Source organism: Terrapene carolina, unplaced genomic scaffold, assembly GCF_002925995.2.
Source record: "Terrapene carolina triunguis isolate 2854851 unplaced genomic scaffold, T_m_triunguis-2.0 Scaffold626, whole genome shotgun sequence".
NCBI lineage: Eukaryota > Metazoa > Chordata > Testudines > Emydidae > Terrapene > Terrapene triunguis.
In genome coordinates, this window is record NW_020664977.1 from 1 (window position 1) to 22,608 (window position 22,608).

Here is a 22,608-nt window from a genome sequence, read left to right on the forward strand (position 1 = left end):
GTTGCACACTCCCAATTACATTTTTGCTATGTCCCTAAAGCCGGAAAAGTCCTGGGAATTTAAGGGTGATGAGTGTCTTTCTATGGTTGTTAAGACCTTTATTGGCAAAGAGTTCCAGGACTACATATTCCTAGCACACAATTCCAAAGGTTACGATGTGTACTTCATCGTTAGACAGTTACTGAAGGAAAAGATGTGCCTAGAATTGATTACTCAGGGTAGTAAACTAATCTATATGGAAATTAAGGTCCTGGGCATTCGTTTTATAGACTCTTTAAACTTCTTGCCCATGAAGCTTAGCAAGCTCCCACAGGCGATGGGGTTTGAAGGGTGCAAAGGGTATTTTCCACATTTTTTTAACACTTGAGAAAAATCAAAATTACATGGGGCCTATGCCCGGCGTGGAGCACTATGGTGTAGAAAGCATGATGCCCAGGGAAAAAGCAGAGTTTCTCGACTGGTATCGGAACCACAGATATGAGATGTTTGACTTGCAGAAAGAGCTCGCGTATTACTGTGAGCAGATGTCAAAGTTTTGAGACAGGCTTGTATCCTATACAGAAAAGAGATTATGAAAATGACAGAGAAAGGAGATATAGTAGAGAGAGGACCTGGTAAATTCACTGAGATAAAACTGTGTATAGACAAACGATATCCGCCTATATTACAAACCTAACCCCAGGGAAGAAATTCACTATTATGATTTTACCAGCCTGTACCCTTTCGTAAGCAAAACCCAAGAATACCCTATCGGACACCCCAATATACTTTATGACAAATTTGGACCCCTTGCAAATTATTTTGGAATTGCAAAAGTTAAAATGTACCCCCCACGAGGCTTCTTTTCCCCATTGTTACCTGTCAGAGTGGGTAACAAGCTTATGTTCCCGCTATGACAAACCTGTGCTGAAACCGAGCAGCGGGAGACGTGCATCCATACTGACGAGGAGAGGGCCATCCTGGGGACTTGGTGCACGGTGGAATTGAATGCGGCCATAGCGAAGGGGTACACAGTGGCTAAAATATATGAAATCTGGCATTTTAATGAAAAATCTGATGAACTGTTTTCAGAGTACATAAAATTACACCTCCACCAGAAACAAGAGGCTTCAGGGTATCCCAGCTGGTGCACAGACAAAGAAAAACAAAATCAGTACATTAACGATTTCTACCAGAAAGAAGGCGTGCATTTACGCCAACACGAGATCAGGTTTAACCCCGGTAAACGCCAAATCGCTAAACTGTTTTTAAATTCTCTGTGGGGTAAATTCGGCCAAAGAACAAACCTACCCAATAGCAGCATCGTGAGAGACCTTGACGAACTCTTTCAGTACCTGTTTTCCCCCCCACTACGAGGTTTCATCCTGTGAGTTTATCGACGATGAAACAGTGTGCGTGTCTTGGAAGCATGCAAAAGACTAGTACTCAGTCTCTGGAAATACCAATGTTTTCATAGCCTGTTTCACCACTGGTTACGCCCGCTTAGAACTATACAACCTGCTAGACAGGTTGCAAGAGCGGTGCCTGTACCACGACACTGACTCGGTGAGATCTGTGAAAAGGGGGGGTGACTGGAATCCCCTCTGGGGGATTATTTAGGGGACCTCACGAGCAAGATCCCGCCAGATCAACACATCACCCAGTTTGTGTTGGCAGGCCCGAAAACATACGGGTATAAGCTGTAGAGAGGAAAGGCCTGTATGAAAGTCAAAGGTATTACCCTAAACGTAGCAAACTGTGAAAAGATCAACTTCGACAGTCTGAAAGATCTAGTCCTGGACTATTGCACGGGCCTGTGAGAAAACACCTCAAAAAAGATAGAGGTGCAGCAGCTCTCTATCGTAAGAAACAAAAATCAATGGCAAATAGAGACAAAAACCCTTAATAAAACACAGAAAGTCGTTTACAACAAGAGGGTCCTAGGAGAAGGGTTTAAAACCTTGCCCTACGGCTTTTAAAATAGATATGAGGTGGAAACACCTCTTTTCTGCAATTCTCGTGGGGCCTAGCAACTGTGGGAAAAGTTACTTTATAAAAAATGTGTTGGATAATGCCAAACAAACATTGTCTGTTATGCCTGAGAATATTGGATAACATGGCTATCAAAATCATTGCAAGATACGCATGTCTGGGCTTGTTGAAACTTGTTTTGAGCAAGGCTAGGCATGCATAAGAATTTAAATTTAGTTTTTACAAAATTCATCACCATCCGGTCGTTTTGCACTAAAGTCATTAGAACAGAATTTTAAAATCCAGTCAAAAGATAAACCCTTGCTACGATGATGTAAGAAAAAACACGCAGTGATAGCCGCAGGCGACAGAGCAGGGGTCTTGTAATTGTGTATTGTGAAACACAATGTCTGTGGCATTTTTGTTTAAAAATTTCATAATGCTTTTAGGAAACAACACGCTGTTTGGGGGGTGCCCGTATGAGTCAAAAAACTCTCCACGGTTACGCTCCGCCAGATACAAGGTGAGCCAGTGTTCACCAAGTTGGTTGTGTGGATGCGTGTTGACCACCAAAGCTACGGGTCTCTGAGATAGCTTGCTGCCAGGGAGCCAATCACAAGGGAACACATCTAAGAAATTCTTTTTCGTGTAATGGGCCATTGATAAGACATGTGAGAGCTGCACGGTGTCCATGTTCACATATAGTCAAACAGAACGTTTCTCCTCTGATTTATCTCTACGACGTTGTCAAAAACCCCATACACAATCATATTGACGGTGACGGTTAAAGCCTTCCCAAAACGTATTTCTGTTCTCAGGTTCCCAGTTTTAACCAGGGAATTGTGATCGGGGCATTGCTGGTCGGGAGATGGGTCAAAGGCAAACAAGGTGTAACCCTGTGCAAACTCCTCACGGTCGATTAACAGAGAACGATCTTTCGTGTGTTTACCAGCTGTCTGTACCACATTCATGTATTCTCTCACGCAGCGTCCTGCCTCGAAGTCTGGTTGCAGAGGCTTGGTTGGTATCTGTTCACCATCTACATACAAGGCCAAAAAATTAATATCATAATGTTGAAAATGAAAGGGATTTTTTGTGTAACTTCTGCTAAAGGCATCATTATCCACAAACCCCAGGATAAGCATTTTGGGTAACTGTCCCAAAAACAGGTTCTCTGGGTTACTGACCCTGCTGCTCGCGGGGATGCTAAACACTTTCATTCTCACACGGTCCATGGGATATTTAGCATTAGCGGTAAGCAGGGCCTCCATGTGCCCCAGATGAACACTCGGGGCCACCCGTACTTTCTTCACAAAAAGGGATGCTGACACAATGCCATTAAACAGAAGGCGTCTTTACTGCATGTCAGTTTAATTTTCACATCCACTCCGTTCAATAAAAGTTTTTCTTGAAAAAGCAGGTCGCTGTGTAGATGATCCAGCAGCTCTACTGTCCTGCTCTGGGCAGTCAGCTTTGCACGCCTCACAAACCCTAGATTCCCGCCATCCAACTCTGTTTCTTCGTCTTGTCTGGCAGTGTCTTTGTAAAACAGGCCAGTGGAAAATTGCGTGGTAAAGGTGTCGTCGCTGTAATTGAGTGCTGATTCTATCAAGGCCCTGTAAGGGTAACAGTTGTTGCTTTGGCTTACAAGGCAGTCTCCCAGCGTGACATCCAACTGACTGAAAACAGAGGCCACGGGGTAATTCACCAGGCCCACTTCGGCGTCCATGGCGAGTTCAGTTCCATCTCCTTTTACAATCTTGCAACATAGATACAGCAGTGTGTTGTTTAAATCCATATAATCGATGCCATTCCCTGCTATAAAAACATCAATGGGGGCAGACTCCGTAACAGCCGATAGAGGTGGCACCTCAATGTAGATGCTTTTCTCAATGCTGGTCTGGGTAGGGGCTATTTGAAACAAGTCTAGTTCGGATTTGGTGCACTCTTCAGACCCGCAGTGAACAAAAGCCATGTTGATTAAAATATCTCTCTTTTACCAGGTGGAGAGCGTCTTCTCTTTCGCCCAGGCTTCCTCTTGGACTTTAGCTTATGGCTGGCCCTGCACATCAAAGCCCTTCTTTTAAAGGGTATTGGGGGACCAGTGCGTTGCAGGTATGATACATTTCTCTTTCTCTTCCTCCTTTTAATGTACATCAGCCCCGATCCTTCCTGTGAAGCTGTATTCGAGTCGGTTTGTGTAAAGTGTAAGCATCCTGGTCTGAAAGCCAAGCTGTTACCTGTCTTCTAGTTAAAGTTTTACTATGCTTTTTGGCCACTTGAAAAAGAGGATTCATTGCGCCAAAGCTCCCAACTTCCCTGGGGGTATAATATATTTTCTTTAACAGAGTCATCTGTGGAGACATGACTGTTCCTGGTACCGTCTTTTACTAACACAAGTATGGAGGGACACACATTCATATGGACACATTTAAATAAGTTTTATTCATTGCCTGGTTTAACACAACCTTTTCCAGCCGCCTGTAAAAATGGATGCCATGACCCCTACAATGAGGGAGTCTGATCTGGTTCATTCTTCTATTTTGTCCTTTTCTGGATTTTCCTCTTGAGATCTGTGTCTCAGACAGGAGCAAAAACAGCTGATGCATGATATATTTACTCCCACAGGGCTACCAATGTGTAAGTTCTCAAAGGCCTCTAGAAAGACATCGTCGATCTGTTGAGAGATTTTCAGACAAAAAAACAGTGTAAGCACCCCACTGCTTGTTTTTAGATTTATGCAATGCCAGGTCGATTCCTAACCCCATTACACCCCCATGATCAACCGTCGCTTCTTAATCATTCATTTACCTGAGCGATGTCTTTCCCGTTCACCTTGTCCGCTGGTGACTCCCCCAAGCCATGATCCTCTTCCAACTTTAGGGGGGTAGACAAACCTCATTGGTTTGGGTTTCGGGGTCGGGTTCCAAGGTATCTATCAACGGTGGAGTCAAAGGGCCCCTCCTTGGAACTGTCACTGCTGTAGCACTTTCTCCATACAAGTCCAAAGGTCCTCGGGGCTAAAACAAAGTCTGAAGTTCTCACGGGGGTGGTAGAGGAGTCCATGTTTCCTCTCAGCCTTTCCACAATTTCTAAAACATGTCTTCTTGGTAAGAGATTGCCTCCTCTGCCCGGTACTGGGACTTATGGAGTGATGGTTCTGCACTCTGATTGGCAGAGGGCGTTGGGAGGAGTCCTTAGAGGGGTCACATGACCCTCTTCTGGGTGGTTCACCCCATCCAAGAACCTGTCCTATTTTGGCCAAATCTCCTCTTGGGGCGGTCCTCTGCAGCCAAAACCCATCGTAATTGGTAAAGAGTGGTGGGAGGAGTTCTTAGAGGGGTCACACGAAACACTTCTGGATGGGTCACCCCACCCCAGAATTCCCCCCAGTTGGTCATATCTCTTGGGGTGGTCCCCAGTGGCTGAAACCCCTCCTGATTGGTAGAGGGCAGTGGGAGGAGTTCTTAGAGGGGCCACATGACACATCTTGCTTCTGCTTATGTGTCCGCCTTGACCCCGGAAGTAATACCCCATGGGTGTGGGACTTCTGGTGACCGGTGGGCAAGGGGTGGGGTTAACGTTTGATTGACAGTAGGGCCCTTATAGTACTGGAGAGCCTTCTTCTGTTTGTCTCCGTTCCGCTTCATTCCCCAATCACTTGGCCAGAACAGATGTCACTTATGATGTCAGTTGCCACCAGCTGGACAGTGGGACTTGGGTCTTTCTGTAGGACCTGGAGAGCTGAAATTACAGAGGACAATACGTTAGTGAACAGACTGTCAAATCACAGCTAAGTGTGATCACAGAACCTTGAACTACCTGAGCAGAATGATCACATGGAAAAATGTGAGACTGGGCTCAGTCCTTCTACTGGGATGGAAAATACATGAGAGATGAATATGACTCACTTTTCATATAGTCACCTGTGCCTGAAATAGCTGGAGACTTATTACCTCTGAATACCACACTACAGCAGCTCTCCAATACAAACAAAGCTTTAGGTTCCTCTACTGGGTCCCTTCCATGCTCTCAACTAGGGGGAGACCCTGACTCTACCAGAAAGTCATCCACTCTGCTGTAAATGGAAGAAGGTCCATTGTTTCAATAGCTTCCACTTTTAAGTTTGTTTTCCATCTCTATTCAGGAGACACTGCCTGAGCTCAAATAAACCTGGAATTTAACAGAGGCCAGGTCCAAGCTGGTTTATGCATGATACAGGGCACCTACTGGAAGAAAAATTGCTGGTGGGAAATTTGAGGTAGCAGAAAGTGGCTACAACTTCTTCTCACCTGGGGAGTCCACAGAGAGCCAATAAAGCCCAAAGAGTGGATAGCACTGGCTGTGGAGGGGGCATTGCCAGGACAACCAGGAGATGTACTGACTCATATCACACCTTCTGTAGCTTCCTCCTTCAGGGAAAATTAAAGCGGACTTTCTACTGGGCAAGAGTGAATTTATCCTTTGCTGTGTGGCTGATGCACTTTGCACCAGTGGTATCGGTTACTGCTGCTTGTCAGCTAAATTCCTTTAGAACTCACTAATGAACAGGACTTCAGCTGTATTTATTACTTACACAGCAGCAGATGTTCCAGGTCCAGCCATTTCATACGCTGCCTGTCTGTGTGTTCCAGGATGATGCCTAAATACACAATGTAAAATAAATAACAACAATAATAATAAAACCTTCCCTTGTTGAGTGCAAAGTGATATTAGCAGCCCCTAGACACGTCTTTGGCATCTCCTACTGTGGGCCTAAGGGTGAGCTGTGGGCAAGAGGATGCTAGAGCAGTTTAGAGTCCACACTGAAGAAAATGAGAGAGACATTTTTTAAAAAGAATGTTTCCATAAAACCCATTTGCTTGAAACAGTCTGTGTTCCTCTTGCCACTGCTGTCAGTTATTGGAGACATACTAAGATAGTGTCTTGGTCTAGTGGTCTGTGCAAAGGACTGGGGCCAGGAATAAGTGAGTTCTAAGCAGGGATCTCACAAGGTGACTGATAGGTGAGACGTAGGCCACAATGCCTGCCTGTCTCACATGGGTGTGGTAGGGTGAAGAGGGCACAGGGCCAAAGAGGAGGAATCTAATGCTTCCTTGACAAGGTGGTGTGGCCAGGAACCTGAAACAGCAGGTGCTATGGGGAGGTGGGCTGCATGCCTCCCAATGATGAAGTAGCAGTGAGGAGCACTGAACAACACTGTGGGTAGGTCTGCACTTTGATCTAGCGGTATCACTCCCAGTTCAATGGGACATGCCCACACTGGCTCTGACAGCGATAGCATGCTAACATTAGAATGTAGCTAAGGCAGCACGAGCAGTGGGAGGAACTAGCCACCTTGAGAATAGACTTTGGGGTTTGGACGGGATCATACTTGGGGTGGTTAAACCTCCTGCTGCTCCTGCCATCGCAACTACTCTCTATTTTTAGCACGCAGGACTAGTGCAGGTACGTCTCATCAAGCTGGGAATTATACACCCAGCTCAAAGTGTAACCATGCCCTACGTGACAATGTCCCTGCCTCTACTACTAAATGACTGCACCGTGCTGTCCCTGCAATGATCCCGAAGCACTGATAGCAACTAATCCACCACACTGGGGAGGTAGGGATATTAACATCTCCATCTATGGATGGGAAGCTGAGGCACAGAGAGATTAATGGCAGCTCAGCGCTGCACAGTGGGATTGTTTCTGTCTCCCTCAATGGAAATACCAAAAGGGACACTGGGCATCATCTCTCACCAGCTAAGTTGGCTGCAACTGCCCGGATCTCTTCCCAGCTGCTATAGAAGTACGTGATGGTGATTTGGTACAATTTCTCCAGCAGCTCTGCATTCTCTTTGGCCTAGAGGAAATCAGGGACACATGAGCTCTCTCTGGCCAGAAGTGCGCTTTGACTGCCAGCACATGCAGGTGGCTGGGTAGAAGTGGGAACAAGTGGCTGGGTAGAAGGAGAACAGGTGGCTGGGTAGAAGTGGGAACAATGGGAATCTGTGGCAGATTTACATTTCCCATCACCCTCAGTCGTATATCCCACTCTTACAGTTATTTACATTATCCATCACACATCCCCCCCCACAAACCTCTACACCACCACTCCAGTCAATAATCTCAGACAGTTCAACAGCTCACTCACAAGGTATCTGCAAATGTCCACATGGAGCTGTTCAGGCTTCAGCTTGGCTGTGCCACCAAGGTGCTCATTAATTGCACTTTGGAGTCTCTTCAGTCCCAAAAATGGGAAACAGAGGTGAAACGTAGCTCTGCATTCCTGAAAAAGAGTGTCACACCATTGAATTGTTCCCTACCGAGTGCTATGTTCATTCAAAGGGAACTCATCTGCGTGACTGCTCATCTATTCCAGGTTCAAAAGAAGAGATTCATCTGGATGTAATTGGCAGAAAACATGCAGGAATGACTAATAGACGGGAGAGCTTCAACTGAAACCTGGCGATAGCATCAATGTCTTTTGGGAACAGATAGACCGATGAAAGCTGCTGCACCAGGCATAGCTGTGGTCTCTCTGTTCTGGGGAGGCAGGGGCCTGGGGTGCAGAGACAGACAGGAACAGAGACCTGTCGGGGTCAGACCCATGACCTCTCCTGGATTCTGGTGAGGCAGCCATGGACCAACCTGGCTGGAACTGACTCAGCAGGAGGGCAATGAACTGAGGGGAGAATTTGGGCCTCCACAGCAGGCAGGAATAGCAGAGCTCCCCTGGCATTGGGAGGAAGATTCCTTTTGCTTAGTAAATAAGTCACTGTCGGTCTTACCATTGAAACCTCAGGGTTTGGGTCTTGCAGGTGCAGCAGAAGTGTGACCCAGCTCTTTTTAACCTGGTCGGCGAAATAGGTCTTCCATTTTCTCTTTGTCAGCCGGGCCAGGATGCCAAATAGGACAAAGGCCATTGAGCGAAGAGCATCATCCTCCTACAGCCAAGAAAGCCCCGCAAGTTAGTAACTAAGAGACAATCACATCATGCACTTTGCACAGCCATCTCTTCTACGCTAAAGTAGAGTGATTCCAACTACAGCTAGTCGGAAAAACGGTAATTAACCAATTTTTTGTTCGAATTTGCTGATTCATCAAAATATTTTAGAGACCGTTCAGTTTTGATGAAATTCCTCCGGAAGCCAGGTAGGGGTCCTTAGAAACTTGCCTGGTGTCTTTCCAGTGCACTCATCCAGCTCTGTAGCAGCCAATCTAGCAGGCTGATTGGGATCGTGGGCTTCCAGGCCCCCAGCTTCTGGGACCCTGGGAGTCCTGGCTCTCAAATTTGCAACTCCCTGGCACCTCTAGCTCCCAGAGTTTCCTGGGTTCCCAGCACCGGGATAGTCTGAGAGCAGACTGCCCTGGGCCAACGCTTCCCATAGAGCTAGGTTGAGAATAGTAATTTTGTTTCACAAAGAGTTTTGAACTTTGGGGAGAGGGGTTCCCACAAATAGGAACAAAACCCAAATTTGAAATCTCTAAATTCTGTCAAAACAGAATGATCATTCCAACCCTCTCACATAAAAATGGTATAGAACAGGCCCAACACTCTCTATTGTACTCTGTAACCCCCATTTCATGGTTATCTAGCTACCTAATCTAGTATTCAGACTTTCTTTGAGGTTCTCAGTGGCAATAAAGAAGAATAGAAGGGTGAGACTGTGGGAGCAGGGATGTCATCCCCATCCTCCTAATGTTCTCCTCCGTAAAACACCTCTCTTCCCTGGGGCCTAAAATCTCTTCACTCCGACATGAGCAATGCCCAGGGAGTCCACATCACGCATTGTAAATGGAGTCTAATCAAGATCGGTTGAACTGGGGTTGGAGAGATCTGTTCACATACATCGTCAAAGTAAGTCCGGATCTGTTGGGTGAGGTCTTTGAAGGAGGAACCTATGTCCTTCTCTTTCAGCTCCTTCAGGACTTTGGCCAGTGCTTTCATGCTCTCGCCAATGACTTCCGAACTGAAAATGTCATGTAAGGCCCCGATCAGTATGTCCAGAAGAAACTTCTTGTACTTTTTCATCTGTACAAACATATGACATTAAAGAACACTTATCACTGATCACACTTCTAATAAGTTTTCTTTAGCAGTTATGAAGCTGTGGGAATTTCATCAACCCCGTCTCCCCCCCAGAGACCTATAGCTATATTTCAGACCAGGTGCTAGCTACAATGAGCCCAACCTGGTGCCATAATACACCTGTGTAATCCTATTATTAGATTCCTAGTTACTTAGATTCCAAGGCCAAAAGGGACCATTGTGATTATCCGGTCTGACCTCCTGCATAACATACAACTTCCCCGAAATAGTCTCTGTTTGAACTAGAGTGTATCTTTTAGAAAAACATCCAATCTTGATTTTAAAATTGCTAGTGACAGAGAATCCACCACCACCTTTGGTAAATTGTTCCAATGGTTAATTAAAATTACCATTAAAAATGTATGCCTTATTTCCAGTCTGAATTAGCCTAGCTTCATTTTTCCCCATTGAATCTTGTTATACCTTTGTTTGCTAATGTGAAGAACCCATTATCAAAATTTATTCCCCATGTGAGTAGTTATAGACTGTCCTCAAGTCACTCCTTAACCTTCTCTTTGTAAAGCTAAATAGATTGAGCTCCTTGAGTCTATCACTAAAGGGATATTTTCCAATCCTTTGATAATTCTTGCGACTCTTCTCTGAATCCTCTCTAATTTATCAGCATCCTTCTTGAATTGTGGATACCTGATCTGGACACAGTATTCCAGCAGTGCTCACATGAGTGCCATATTCAGAGGGAAAATAACTTCTTTACTCTTCTTCAAGATTCCTCTGTTTATACCTCCAAGGATCATTTCAGCCCTTTTGGCCACAACTTCATACTGGGAGCTTATGTTCAACTGATTATCTGGCACGACTCAAGTTTTTTTCAGCATCATTGCTTCCTGGGATAGAGTCTCTCATCCTGTAAGTATGGCCTGCATTTTTTGTTCCCAGATGTATACATTTACATATGGTCATATTAAAGTGCCCATGGTTGACTTATGCCCAGCTTACCAAAGGATCCAGCTTGCTCTAGATTTACTGCAAAGAGGTTACTAGGGTATATGAGAGAGCAGAATTTGGCCTAGTGCATTTTGTGCAGCCTCTGTAAACTCTGAACAACTCTCTCTCTTGGTTTCTCTAGTTATGCTGCATTCTATTCAGTAATCTCTCTTACCTTCTCAGGTGCCCCATAAACTAAATTTCCCAGGCCTCTCACAGCCATCTGGCGGACAATGCTGTTCCTATCGTGTGACCTTTCTTCCAAGATGCTCAGGACAGACTTAAGGAACTTCTTCTCCCTGAGCATGGGATCACTCATTAGCTGAAATAAAATCAACATGTCCATTAGCCCCAATATGATCATTAAGATTGGCAATATAATTTGAGCAGACATGGAATACACTAAAAACAACAAGGAGTCCTCCTACAGCCACAGTCTTGTGGATACAGACTAATATGGCTACCCCTCTGATACTTGGCACATAAGACACTGTAACTTTATTATTCCACACAAATGAGAAATGTCTTAAAACATGGAGCTTTCCTTTTGGGCACTATAATAGGGATCCACTCACCTCTTGAGAGCCTCTTAGTGGCTGGGTCTGGTACCACAGTCCTTTTCTCACCCCTGGCGCACCCTGCCAGCCGACCTCAGTGAGTCTTCTGTGTCTCAGGCCTCTGGCTGCGTCCCAAAGTCCAAATGAACCCCTTCTGGGGTAGTCAAGAACAATCCCATTGCCCTCACTAGGGTCTCCAGCCCCAGCTCTGGGTTCTTGAAATTCTGCCCTTTGTTCAAGCTCTCCATAAGCATTGTCCCCTCCGTGGGGCTTATGCCACTGTAGATGGTAGGGGAACCAGGGCCTGCCCATAACTCTGGGTTCCAAACCATGGACCCTGGAAACAGTAGCTAGGCACTGCTTGATTTCAGTTCATTTTTGCTTCTTCCTACCGGCCACTTTTAGCTTCATCCTCACCTCCGGGTTAAAGTTCTTAGGGACCCTCTTCCTGCAAATCCAGCTTAAGCAAATGCTGCCAGAATCAAACTCTGGCTATCCCCTGAATTTCTGTGGCCAGAGAGCAGCACCCTTTCTTGCCCCTCCAGGTCCTGCCAGGAACTGACCCGCTAAGGCCCTGCAGCTCCTTTTAGCTGAGCCTGATGGGCTCTGATTGGCTGCTTTCATGAGTCCTCTCTAGTCAGACCCAGATTTGTGGCTGTTTTCCTGGGGCAGGGTGTAGTAGGACCACGGGGCCTCTTGTAAGGAGCCTCAAAGCCCAAGTACAGCCCATCACAGGCACAGATCGATTGTTTTTCTTAGAACCAGATGAGCCCCTAAGATAGTTGCTTAGCATAAGTGGGAAATATGATGCCAATGTTAGAGGAAGGCTGTGGAAAGGGCGGATGGTCCAGCTGTTATCACACTAGCCCAGGACTTAGGAGACCCAGGTTCAATTTTCTGCCCCCTCAAAGACCTTGGGCAAGTCACTTAGCCCTTCTGTGCATCAGCTCCCTGCCTGTAAAATAGGAATCATTGTGCTTCCCTACCTCCCAGGAGTGTCGTGGGGATATGACATTAAAGAGTTTTGAGGTACTCAGATACTACAGTAATGAGAACCTAAGATAGATGTGAATGTATTTGTATGTTGCTTGTTTTATAGTATTAGGACACTAAGGTTCATTCAGAAGATCTGCTGAGCTAAACCAAAATCAGGAGCTGTTGTGTAGTATCAGCACTAGGACTTGGCAGAAGAGGTCCAGGAATTCAAACTCTGTCTGTATCTCTCTCAGCCAGCACCAGTGGTTGTGTAGCTAGCATAGGCAATGACAGTAATAAAAATATCAGAGAGAGAATGACTCAGAAAGGTGTAATGAAATTCCTTGTGAGGTTTCCATATAAAGGAGGACCCATTCTACTATCTAAAATGACAATTACTCCTATGAACTGAACTGTACAACTCCCGAAAGAAAGGCAAACATGAGACAACAGTCTAATGGTGAAATTGCTCTTCAGAACCCTCTGTCTTACCTGGGCAAGGAAAGCTGTGCTGGTGACTCGGAGGTTTTCTGTTGGGGAATTCACCCAGGGGAGGAGGCTCTGTAAGATCTCAGGTGTTATTAGTCCAGATCTTAGCAGAACACTGGAAGACAAAATAAACCGCTTATGGGGTAGATTGCACACTTCAAAAACTCAGCTGCTCTGAGCATACAGCACTGATATCTAAGAATGGGAGCTGTGTGTTTCCACCCAGGGCATCCCCCACAAAGCTATAAACTGGAGGTTCCCTCTCAGCCACTCTATTTGCTACTGATTCCCAAGGATAAAATCATGCCTCCTAGATCTCTTACCTCACCAGCAGACACACTCCATCATGGTGAGTCTTGGGGTTTTCAAGCAGACTCTGTGTTCTCTGCTCCCTGAGCGCTCTCACCAGTCTCTCATTCCCAGCTTTGAAAAGCACAGCCTCTAATGCTTGGATAGAAAGCCTGGGGAAAGAGAGGCACAGAACTGCAGCAAACAGTAGGAAGGTGCAGCCTGAACAGAGCGAGGAAGCCCCGGTTACTTGTCAGGTCTGCTGTTCATCGACAGTTCATCCATTGGCAATATCCTGGACACCAGTGTCCCTGGAAGGACTTGATGCCGGGAGTTAAGTTTCAGTCTCATACATCTCATATGACTAGTTTTGCTAGGGACAAAATTTTGCAGTCATTTTTCCCTTTCTGCAAGGAGTATGGGCACTAGCAGAGTACAATGATATGGAAAAGATACATGATCAGGACCCAAACACTGGGGGCATAGAGTGTGGTGATCACTAATGGACATTTATGATGTGACAGAGAGCTGAGGGTTTGCACTTGAATCAGCACTCTGGTCACTATTAGTACTAATTTGGTTCCTCACAGAAGGCCTAATTGGACAGAGGTGTACCTGATTACGAGGTCAGATTGGGGCTAGTGAGTCAAGGAACCAATCATTCCATTAACAGGGAAACTGTACAAAAGGACATGGGCAGGAGCTCTTTGAGGGGAACAGACAGAGAAAGAAACTTGGGTAACCAGATGTCCCGATATTTGGGGCTTTATCTTATACGGGTACCTGTTACCCCCCACCCCCGTCCTGATTTTTCACACTTGCTGTCTGGTCACGCTAGGAGAAACAGAAAGACAAAAAGCTAGGAGAGCCTGACAAAGTGAGGTCTCTGAGTGGAAACACCTTAGCCCCCACTTTTGGAGAAGAGTTTAGAAAGTTGAGATACAATATAAAGGTGCTATGTATTGGTAGGGGGATTAAATAGACTATATGTTGGTGCTTACAAGCAAGAAAGTCTCAACGCGGTCTGTGTTTGTGGAAGATGTGGGGGTGCAACACCCCTCTCTGTCACAGCTGGGGGCTCATCAGGGATTTCCCTGTTATCTATGCAAATGGAGAGCCTGTTGGAGAAGCCGGTGTAGAGGTTTTGGCAGTCCGGGTGATGGAGGGAACACTGAAATGGATGGTGAAGCAGCAAAGAGAAGTGTAGAACAGGGGTTCTCAACTTTTCTGTTTCTGAGCCTCCCCCCACCCTCAACATGCTACAAATACTCCATGGCCCAGTTCCAGGCCTCTGCCCTGCCAGGCATCAGAGTTTGGGGCTCCTGGCTCTGGTTTTTAACCTCATGGGGTGCAGAGGCTCGGGGCTTTAGTGCAGGTGCTGGGCCTCAGGGCTCCAGCGTGGCTGGGCTCAGAGCTTCAGCTTTCTGCCCTGAGCCCCAGCTAGTCTAATGCCAGCCCTGCTTAGCGGACTCCCTAAAACCGGCCTGGTTGAGAACTGCTGGTGTAGAAGACCCTACAGACCTTCCAACAATCCCACCATGCAGAAAAACAGCCTTTGCTTGCCTGGTAGGTTTAACAGCAAAAGAGCCTTCAGGAAGGCTCATTCAGGTCATTCTTCCGCTCTACTCTGCTCTGGTTAGGCCTCAGCTGGAGTATTGTGTCCAGTTCTGGGCACCGCATTTCAAGAAAGATGTGGAGAAATTGGAAAGGGTCCAGAGAAGAGCAACAAGAATGATAAAAGGTCTTGAGAACATGACCTATGAAGGAAGGCTGAAAGAATTGGGTTTGTTTAGTTTGGAAAAGAGAAGACTGAGAGGGGACATGATAGCAGTTTTCAGGTATCTAAAAGGGTGTCATAAGGAGGAGGGAGAAAACTTGTTCACCTTAGCCTCTGAGGATAGAACAAGAAGCAATGGGCTTAAACTGCAGCAAGGGAGGTCTAGGTTGGACATTAGGAAAAAGTTCCTAACTGTCAGGGTGGTTAAACACTGGAATAAATTGCCTAGGGAGGTTGTGGAATCTCCATCTCTGGAGATATTTAAGAGTAGGTTAGATAAATGTCTATCAGGGATGGTCTAGACAGTATTTGGTCCTGCCATGCGGGCAGGGGACTGGACTCGATGACCTCTCGAGGTCCCTTCCAGTCCTAGAATCTATGAATCTATGAATTTATACAGGAGCAAGCCCAGGTCTGGCAACAACTCCTCCAAAGTTTGGCCAGTCCTGTGACAGGAAATGGAAACCAGGCACAGGAGATCAGACTCTGTAAAATGGGACCTGCGAACAACCCTGATGTGTTTTTGGTTACTCTTAAAGGAGCAGCAGTGAGACCTCATAAGGACAGAACAATGTGGGGCCTTCAACTGACACCCTATTTAACCGGGGAAGCACATATATGGGTCTTAGTGATTAGCAGGCAAGAGATTATGACATGATTAAGGCAGCCATGCTGGACTAGGTGGGGCCTGTTCACAGAAAAGTACTGCCAGAAATGGAGAGTTGAAAGATGGATTGAGGGATTATGCCTCTGTGCATTTGGACAGAAATTAAAAGATTGGGCCACTCATTGGTAAGGCCAGATACTCAAACTGTGGGGGAGGTCATGGACTGCATGATTCTGGAAGTTTCTTCAGAGTCTCCCTGAGCATACCCGAGCATGGGTTACGTGGCGCCAGCCAGTTAATCTGGACCCCACAGGTAAAGTTACAGAGGAATTTGCAGAGGCGGACATTCCCAGAGTGAGTCAGTGGTTTAAGGGACTAGATTTGAGAAGGACCAGAGTGCCTCCAGCTGGGAAGGGCAGCAAGAAGAAGAGGGAGGCGCCTCAAGGAACTGTAGTGGGAGCTTATCCTACAGTGTGCTACCGACATAGACGTGAAGGACATCTAAAAAGAGACTGTCCTAAAATGGACTGTGGGTTTGCACAGTTTTGTGGCTGGGATAAGACTCCCAGGCAGGGAAGAAAAAAGAAAGTACCTACCATATCGGTATGGGTAGGGAGGAGCCACCAAAGGGACTAATGGACACAGCTTCATCCTGTTTGTTAATCGGGCAGGAGTTAGTGAAACCCCACTGGATACTTCCCAGAGGTAGGATCAAAACTGAATATGTACATGGGGACAATAAATTCTGCCCAATGGCAGAGGTGACTCTGGAAATCAAGGGGAAGTTTAGGCAGAAACATGTAGGGGTAGTGGATGGATTGCCCCACTGCCTTCTACTGGGCATGGACTGGCATCCCTTTCTAACAGGGACACCAAGGCATGTATGGAGGCTCAGGAGGGTGGAAACAAAACCTGAAGGGCCAGGTAAAGAGGAAATATATGTAAAGGGGCTGGAGGAACCTAGACACGAAAGTACAAGCCACAGAGAAGGTGAGGATGCAGAAGTCCCCTGAGAGACAAGAGGGAGGAGAAAGAAAACAAAGGTCAAGAGTAAAGGTGACTTAAGATCATCCATTGGGGTCAAACAGTCATCAGAGCCCTTACCACCAGGATCTCAGGAGCGGGCATCCCGAGAACACTTTGGAGGACTCAGCGCAGTCTGTGTTCATGGAAGAGGCCAGGGCACAGCATACCACCCCTCACATACAGGTACCTAAAATAGGCCTGCACATGGGCCAACGGCAGGCGCAGAACACTTGTGTCTGCAGCGCCAGCAATCACCTAGCTAGGTACCCATCCATGTGAACAAATTCAAGTTTTGTGGACAAAGCTTAGGCACCCATGTTTGAAAACCTGACTCACTGTGGCCACTACATAAGACCAGCCTTACTGGGTCAGTCCAATGGTCCATCTAGTCCAGTATACTGTCTTCCAACAGTGGTCAATGCCAGCTTCTTCAGAAGGAATGAACAGAACAGGGCAATCATGAAGTGATCCAATCCCTGTTGTCCAGTCTCAGTTTCTGGCGGTCAGGCCTAGGGACACCCAGAGCTTGGGGTTGTATCCCTGACCATCTTGCCTAATAACCATTGATGGACCTGTCCTCCATGAACTTATCTAATTCTTTTTTAACCCAGTTACACTTTTGGCCTTCACAACATCCCTTGGCAATGAGTTCCACAGGTTGACCGTGTGTTGTGTGAAGTAGTACTTATGTTTATTTTATAGCCACTGCCCATCCATGAACAGAGTTTAGATCCTGGTTTCCTAGGAAAATTCAGAGACGTTATAAAACCCTGAAGTCTGTAATTTGAGCACCTTGTTGGCACAGAATAAAGAAACACAACAATAATAGAAACTAATAATGTTGTGAGATTGGTGGGAAATGTACATTAATGGGCTATCAGAGCTGAAGTCAACTGATGACTCAGGAATCTCTTAGTGTTAACTGGCGAGGGGCACAGAGTGGGTGCAGAGTGGTCTGGTATGTACATTCTAGTTCACTAAAAGATTGCCATATGAGTCTCAAATAAAAGCCCATGTCACCAATATCATTGTGAAACACATGTACAGATGTGGTGTAAAGAGTCATGTATATGCATTGAAAATTACATTCTTATGATCTGTGTCTAGGGACTAGTCACCAGGAAAGGTGGAAAAATGGTTTTCTTTCAGGGAAGAAATGTTTATCCATCTGTTTCTTTATTTGTAAATTAAGCATGTAGGGTTCACATTCAGTTCAGAAGGACTGTGAGAACTTCAAAGAAAGAAAAGTAACAGGAAGTAGACAGGGGGTGGGGACCCAATTTTGGGGTACACATCAAAGGTGTGCTCTAGTATATTTGGGGGACAAAGAAGACACCCTGGCATCTTTCACTTAGGAAGTAGATGGACAGTGATATGGACAGCGGGGTTGCTATCAGGCGTGGTTGAGAACTTTGGGTGAGAAACATCTTTAGACAGGAGGTTAAGCTGTTGGTTAAGTTTAGTCTCTAAGAGCATGTTACGATTTCATTTTACATGTAACCATTTTTTGCTCGCATTCTTACTCACTATCACTGGAATCTCTGTTCTTTGATCATCTCTGTTCTTAAATATATCTTCAAATATATCTAAGTGCTGTGTGTTTTGCCGTATAGTATAAGTAATAAAGTATAGAGTCTAAAGTATAAGTAATAAACTGGTGTGTACTGTTCCATTGGGAACAGCAGGCCTGGTAATTCTGTGGGTGTTCAGTGGATAAAGGTCTGGACACTATATGGAACGGTCAGAAGACTCGGGGGTTGGTGTGTGCCTATCACTAACTTGTACAAAGAGTCTGAGGAGGCCTGGATGGCAGTGTTTGTTTTGCCAGAGCCTGGTCATTTCAGGGAACTGACCCACATCAGGCACAGACAAGACTTCCTCACTCTAAGGGCAGGCAATGGTAAGGTGCCTCGTAACCCTGGGAACTCCTGGGGAGTGTCACACAACTCTATTGGAATTCTCTTTGTTTCTCTCCCTTCCTTCTAATTACCGGCAAGGGTCGCCCTCAGTATGTTGTAGGTCTTCTCGGAATAGCATCCCGCTGCTTATCCTGGGCAAAGGCATCTCTTGTCCTAGGGTTCGGCTGACCTGCTGCAGGAGAACAGGAAACAACTCTGGGAGCAGCTCCTGCACAGCTTTGTTCGACTCCAGTGCTGACACCACCTCAGAGATGGCACATGTTGCCTGAAAGGAGAGCATGGTAAAAACTGAGAGCTCTTCCCAACACCATCACACCCTCTCTCCCCTTCTGAGATCTGCTGTACGAAATTCTCACTTCTGCCAGTAACTTGAATGACTGCGAGCAACTCGCTTAACTCGTGGCTCAGTTTCCCACATCTGTACAAATGTGGATGACCTACCAAGGCATGTTGTGGGTCCTAAGGAATATTTGCAAAGCACTGTGAGAAACCTGGTTCAAAGACTTGCTAATTGCCAGATGTTATTAAGTAAATCAGCCACGTACTCTAAAACTGACGTATTTATTCCACAGACAGCACAGCTGGACTGAGGGAAACAGTACATCAGAGGAGAAGTGCCCACACAGCAATATTATACCACACTTCTAGCTTTGCATTAGCAGGATTGTCACAGGGCAGAGGAAAGCCTGAAAGACATATCTGTCTTTACTTACTGAGAGAGGTTCAGCAGCTGCCAAATCCCTGTCGATTTCAGTCTCTGAGGTGATGCGGCCTTCTTGTCTTGTTGGAGTCTTTATCTTGTCTATCAGGATCTTTAGGACTTGAGTGGCAAGCAAGGGGTCTCCCCCCAGAGATCTCCACAGCTCAGTGATGTCACTGCAATTTAACAGAAGTTACATGTGACCCCTGGACACTTTTGTGGCTCAGACTGAATACGTCATATTTAAGTAAAGACCAAATTTTCTCCTTGCCAATGATGAGAAAGTTAGGAGTACTGTCCTCCTTTAACGCTCCTCGTGTTTAAATATTGAGTTTCCAGTTACAGAACTAGGTTAAGTGACCTAGTCTTACTGCAGCCTCACCATTAATACTAGACTTCAGAAGGACAGGACACAGAGCGCCAACCTCAGTTCCTGCTTTCCCATTTTCCAGTAAATATGGAATCATGAACATGTGGCTACAAAGATCTAGGGATTGGAAGGCAAGTTGATGAAGGAAAAGCCATATTCCTACTAACTGGTGTGATATAGCACGGCCAGAGGACAGCAGGAGAGTGATAGATGGGAGATATGTAAGCCCCAGGATGATGAGAGCCTTAGTCCCTGTAGAGGGAAGAGAGGCTGCTACAGATTAATTAGAGCACCTGAAACCAATTAAGCCAATTAGAGCACCTAAAGCCAGTCACCTGATAAACCCCCCCTGCTTCAATCAGACAGTTGGAGGAGTTGAAGCAGAGTGGTTTGGTGTTGGAGCAGAGAGCAGTTTGGAGGAGTTGAAGCAGAGTGGTTTGGTGTTGGAGCACAGAGCAGTTTGGAGGAAGCAGTTTGGAGAAGTGCTGTGGCAGGCCAGAAGACCAAGACCCTAGGTAAAGGGAAACCCGGCTTGTGCAGAGCAGAGGGACTCTAGAGACACAAGGGGTTGGGAGAAACTTGGCCCAAGCGGAGAGAGGGCAGGAAGCCCACAAGCTGAAGGGCCGGAGAGGGAAGTAGCCCAGGGGAAGGAATCGCTAGTTCAAGTGGTTCACTGCTATCCCTAGAGCCCCTGGGCTGGGACCTGGAGTAGAGGGTGGGCCCAGGTCCCTCCCTCTGCACTCCCCTTTTCTGGGACACTAATGGGACAGTTGATACCCCCGTTCAGGGGTGAGAAACGGTGCCCTGCACCCCCACAAGAGGAGAAAGTGCGGGACGCAACATAATAGTGCCGGCAATTTGCCACACTGGACATACAACTATGAGACCAAATATTTGTGGCCATCCTATGTCCCCTTCACAAAGGGTGTCCCTATCCTCTGTTGGCCAGAAGCTGGGACTGGGCAACAGGGGACGGATCACTTGACAATTACCTGTTCTGTTCATTCCCTCTGGAGCATGTGGCACTGGACACTGTCGGAAGACAGAATACTGGGCTAGATGGACCTTTGATCTGATCCAGTATGGCCGTTCTTATGGTCTTAGATTCCAGCACTGATAACTGATAACTCAGTTAGGGATCTTTAAAGGAAATGATGGATCTGCTTCCAGTCCAGTTTTAAGTACCCAGGACAGCAACTCTATTCTAGCAGCCACACCCTGACTGATACCAAGCAGAGGTCTGATGATAATATTGGCTCTATTCTTTGTAATCAGCCAGGGATTTGGACTTGAAGCTGTCATGCTACCAGGAAACCAACAGCCACTGCTAATTTCCAGAGTGAGGTAAATTCAGGTGTCTAGAGAGGTAGATGTTTCCAACAATACACTCCAGTTATACCAGTAAAGATAGGTCTTTAGGATATCAAAGCAGCTATTAATTAATGGAAACAGAATGACACTTAATTTCTCTCCGCACCCCACCTTAACATGCTCTTGGACCTTCCTGCAGAAAGACCCAGGCTATTAACCTTTAGGAATTATCCCAAACTGTCTGCTGCTTAAATAAAGCCCTACATCTCCCAGTAAAGCTGTGGGATCCATGTTTCACCAAGATGAACGCAATAGGTAGCGGTATATACCTGTTCATCGGCAGAGGTTCGCCGAGGAGGCTGGAGATCACTGTCTCTAGGTCACGGTGAGCTAAAATGGACACCGCTTCCACCAGGAACTGCCTCAAGCTGCCTTCCTGGATAGTAGGCATGTGGCTATATATTATAACCAGGATATCTGGCACCTGGAAGGAACAAAACCAGAAAGAAATGTCCCTTTTTCTTTCTCTCCATTCATGCTACAGAATCAAAACCTTTATTTAGCCATTTAGCCAGTTGCTGCTTTTTTAGAAATTCTTCACTTCAAGAAACAAATGTTCAAATATGTCTGCATAAATTTAACCCACAAAAATTGCCCACACTTGGCTGTAAAAACTAACACTGACACACACATATACATACCAGGTAATTTAATGTGGTGGTGCCCAGCTATGCATTAAATAAACCCGTTCGCATGCACAAAAGAAGGCTTTGCTTGCCCACATTTTGCAGGTGTGATTTAAGAAGCCAAATCTGACCATTTGCCTCGAAGAATGCGGAGTTCATAAACAACCACAAGCACAAAATATGCAAGTGCTTTAAACACAGTGTGCAAATACCTGGGACTATGAACAGGTGACGACCTCTCATATTCACTCCTAACCCTTCACATCTTCAAAACACTGTGCAAACATGGCAGTTCTGCTGCGAGGGTTCCCTGTCCTGAGACCTTTCACCAGCCTTGTTAGAAGATTTGTGGAGTGCTCCTTTCATCTAGCCCTAACGCACTGGGCTCCAGAATAAGGCATATAAATAGTGGATCCCAAAGACACTATAGTTTTCTCCCTCCCTCCCCCCTTCTATTCTTAAAGGGTATGTCTACACAGCAAAAAAAAACCCCACAGCAGTGTAAAAGTGTAGCTGTTCCTGGTTGGGCTGGAGCCCAGGCTCTGAAACCTGGCAAGAGGGTGGGTCTCAGAGCCCAGGCTCCAGACTGACTGGGAATGACTACAGTGCTATTTTTATCCAGGTAGCCCTTAGCCATAGGCCTCCTAAGAACTGGATGATTCCAAGTGCCAGTCATTCTGTCTTGTTGTATTTTCCCCAGAGTCTGTTTTTTCAAGCCTTTCTTGGCTAAATACTGTGGCAACAAGCTAGACAAATAAATAACCAACCATCTTCCTTTTCCCTTGGATTATCTCTGTCTACTGCGATTGATTCTGCCATTGCCTATCTTAGGGTAGGAACAGAGATGGAATCGACTCTATGTCCGAGGGGGAGAAACAGCAAGATTTTTGTTCATTACACATAAGGGCAAAGATCTAAAAGCCTAGAGTTTAGG

General features: G+C 46.1%; 1 protein-coding gene across 1 annotated transcript; it reads right to left on the reverse strand.

Moving 5' to 3' along the window:
* Positions 1–4,761: 4,761 nt before the first annotated feature.
* On the reverse strand, positions 4,762–10,214 carry LOC113407987 (protein maestro-like; the record flags this gene model as incomplete). Its single annotated transcript, XM_026659299.1, has 5 exons — positions 9,785–10,214; positions 8,724–8,879; positions 7,693–7,795; positions 5,612–5,694; positions 4,762–4,827 (listed from the first exon to the last, which is right to left on the reverse strand). Coding segments are annotated over exons 1-5 (603 nt in total), but the record flags the coding sequence as incomplete, so codon positions are not given.
* Positions 10,215–22,608: the final 12,394 nt, after the last annotated feature.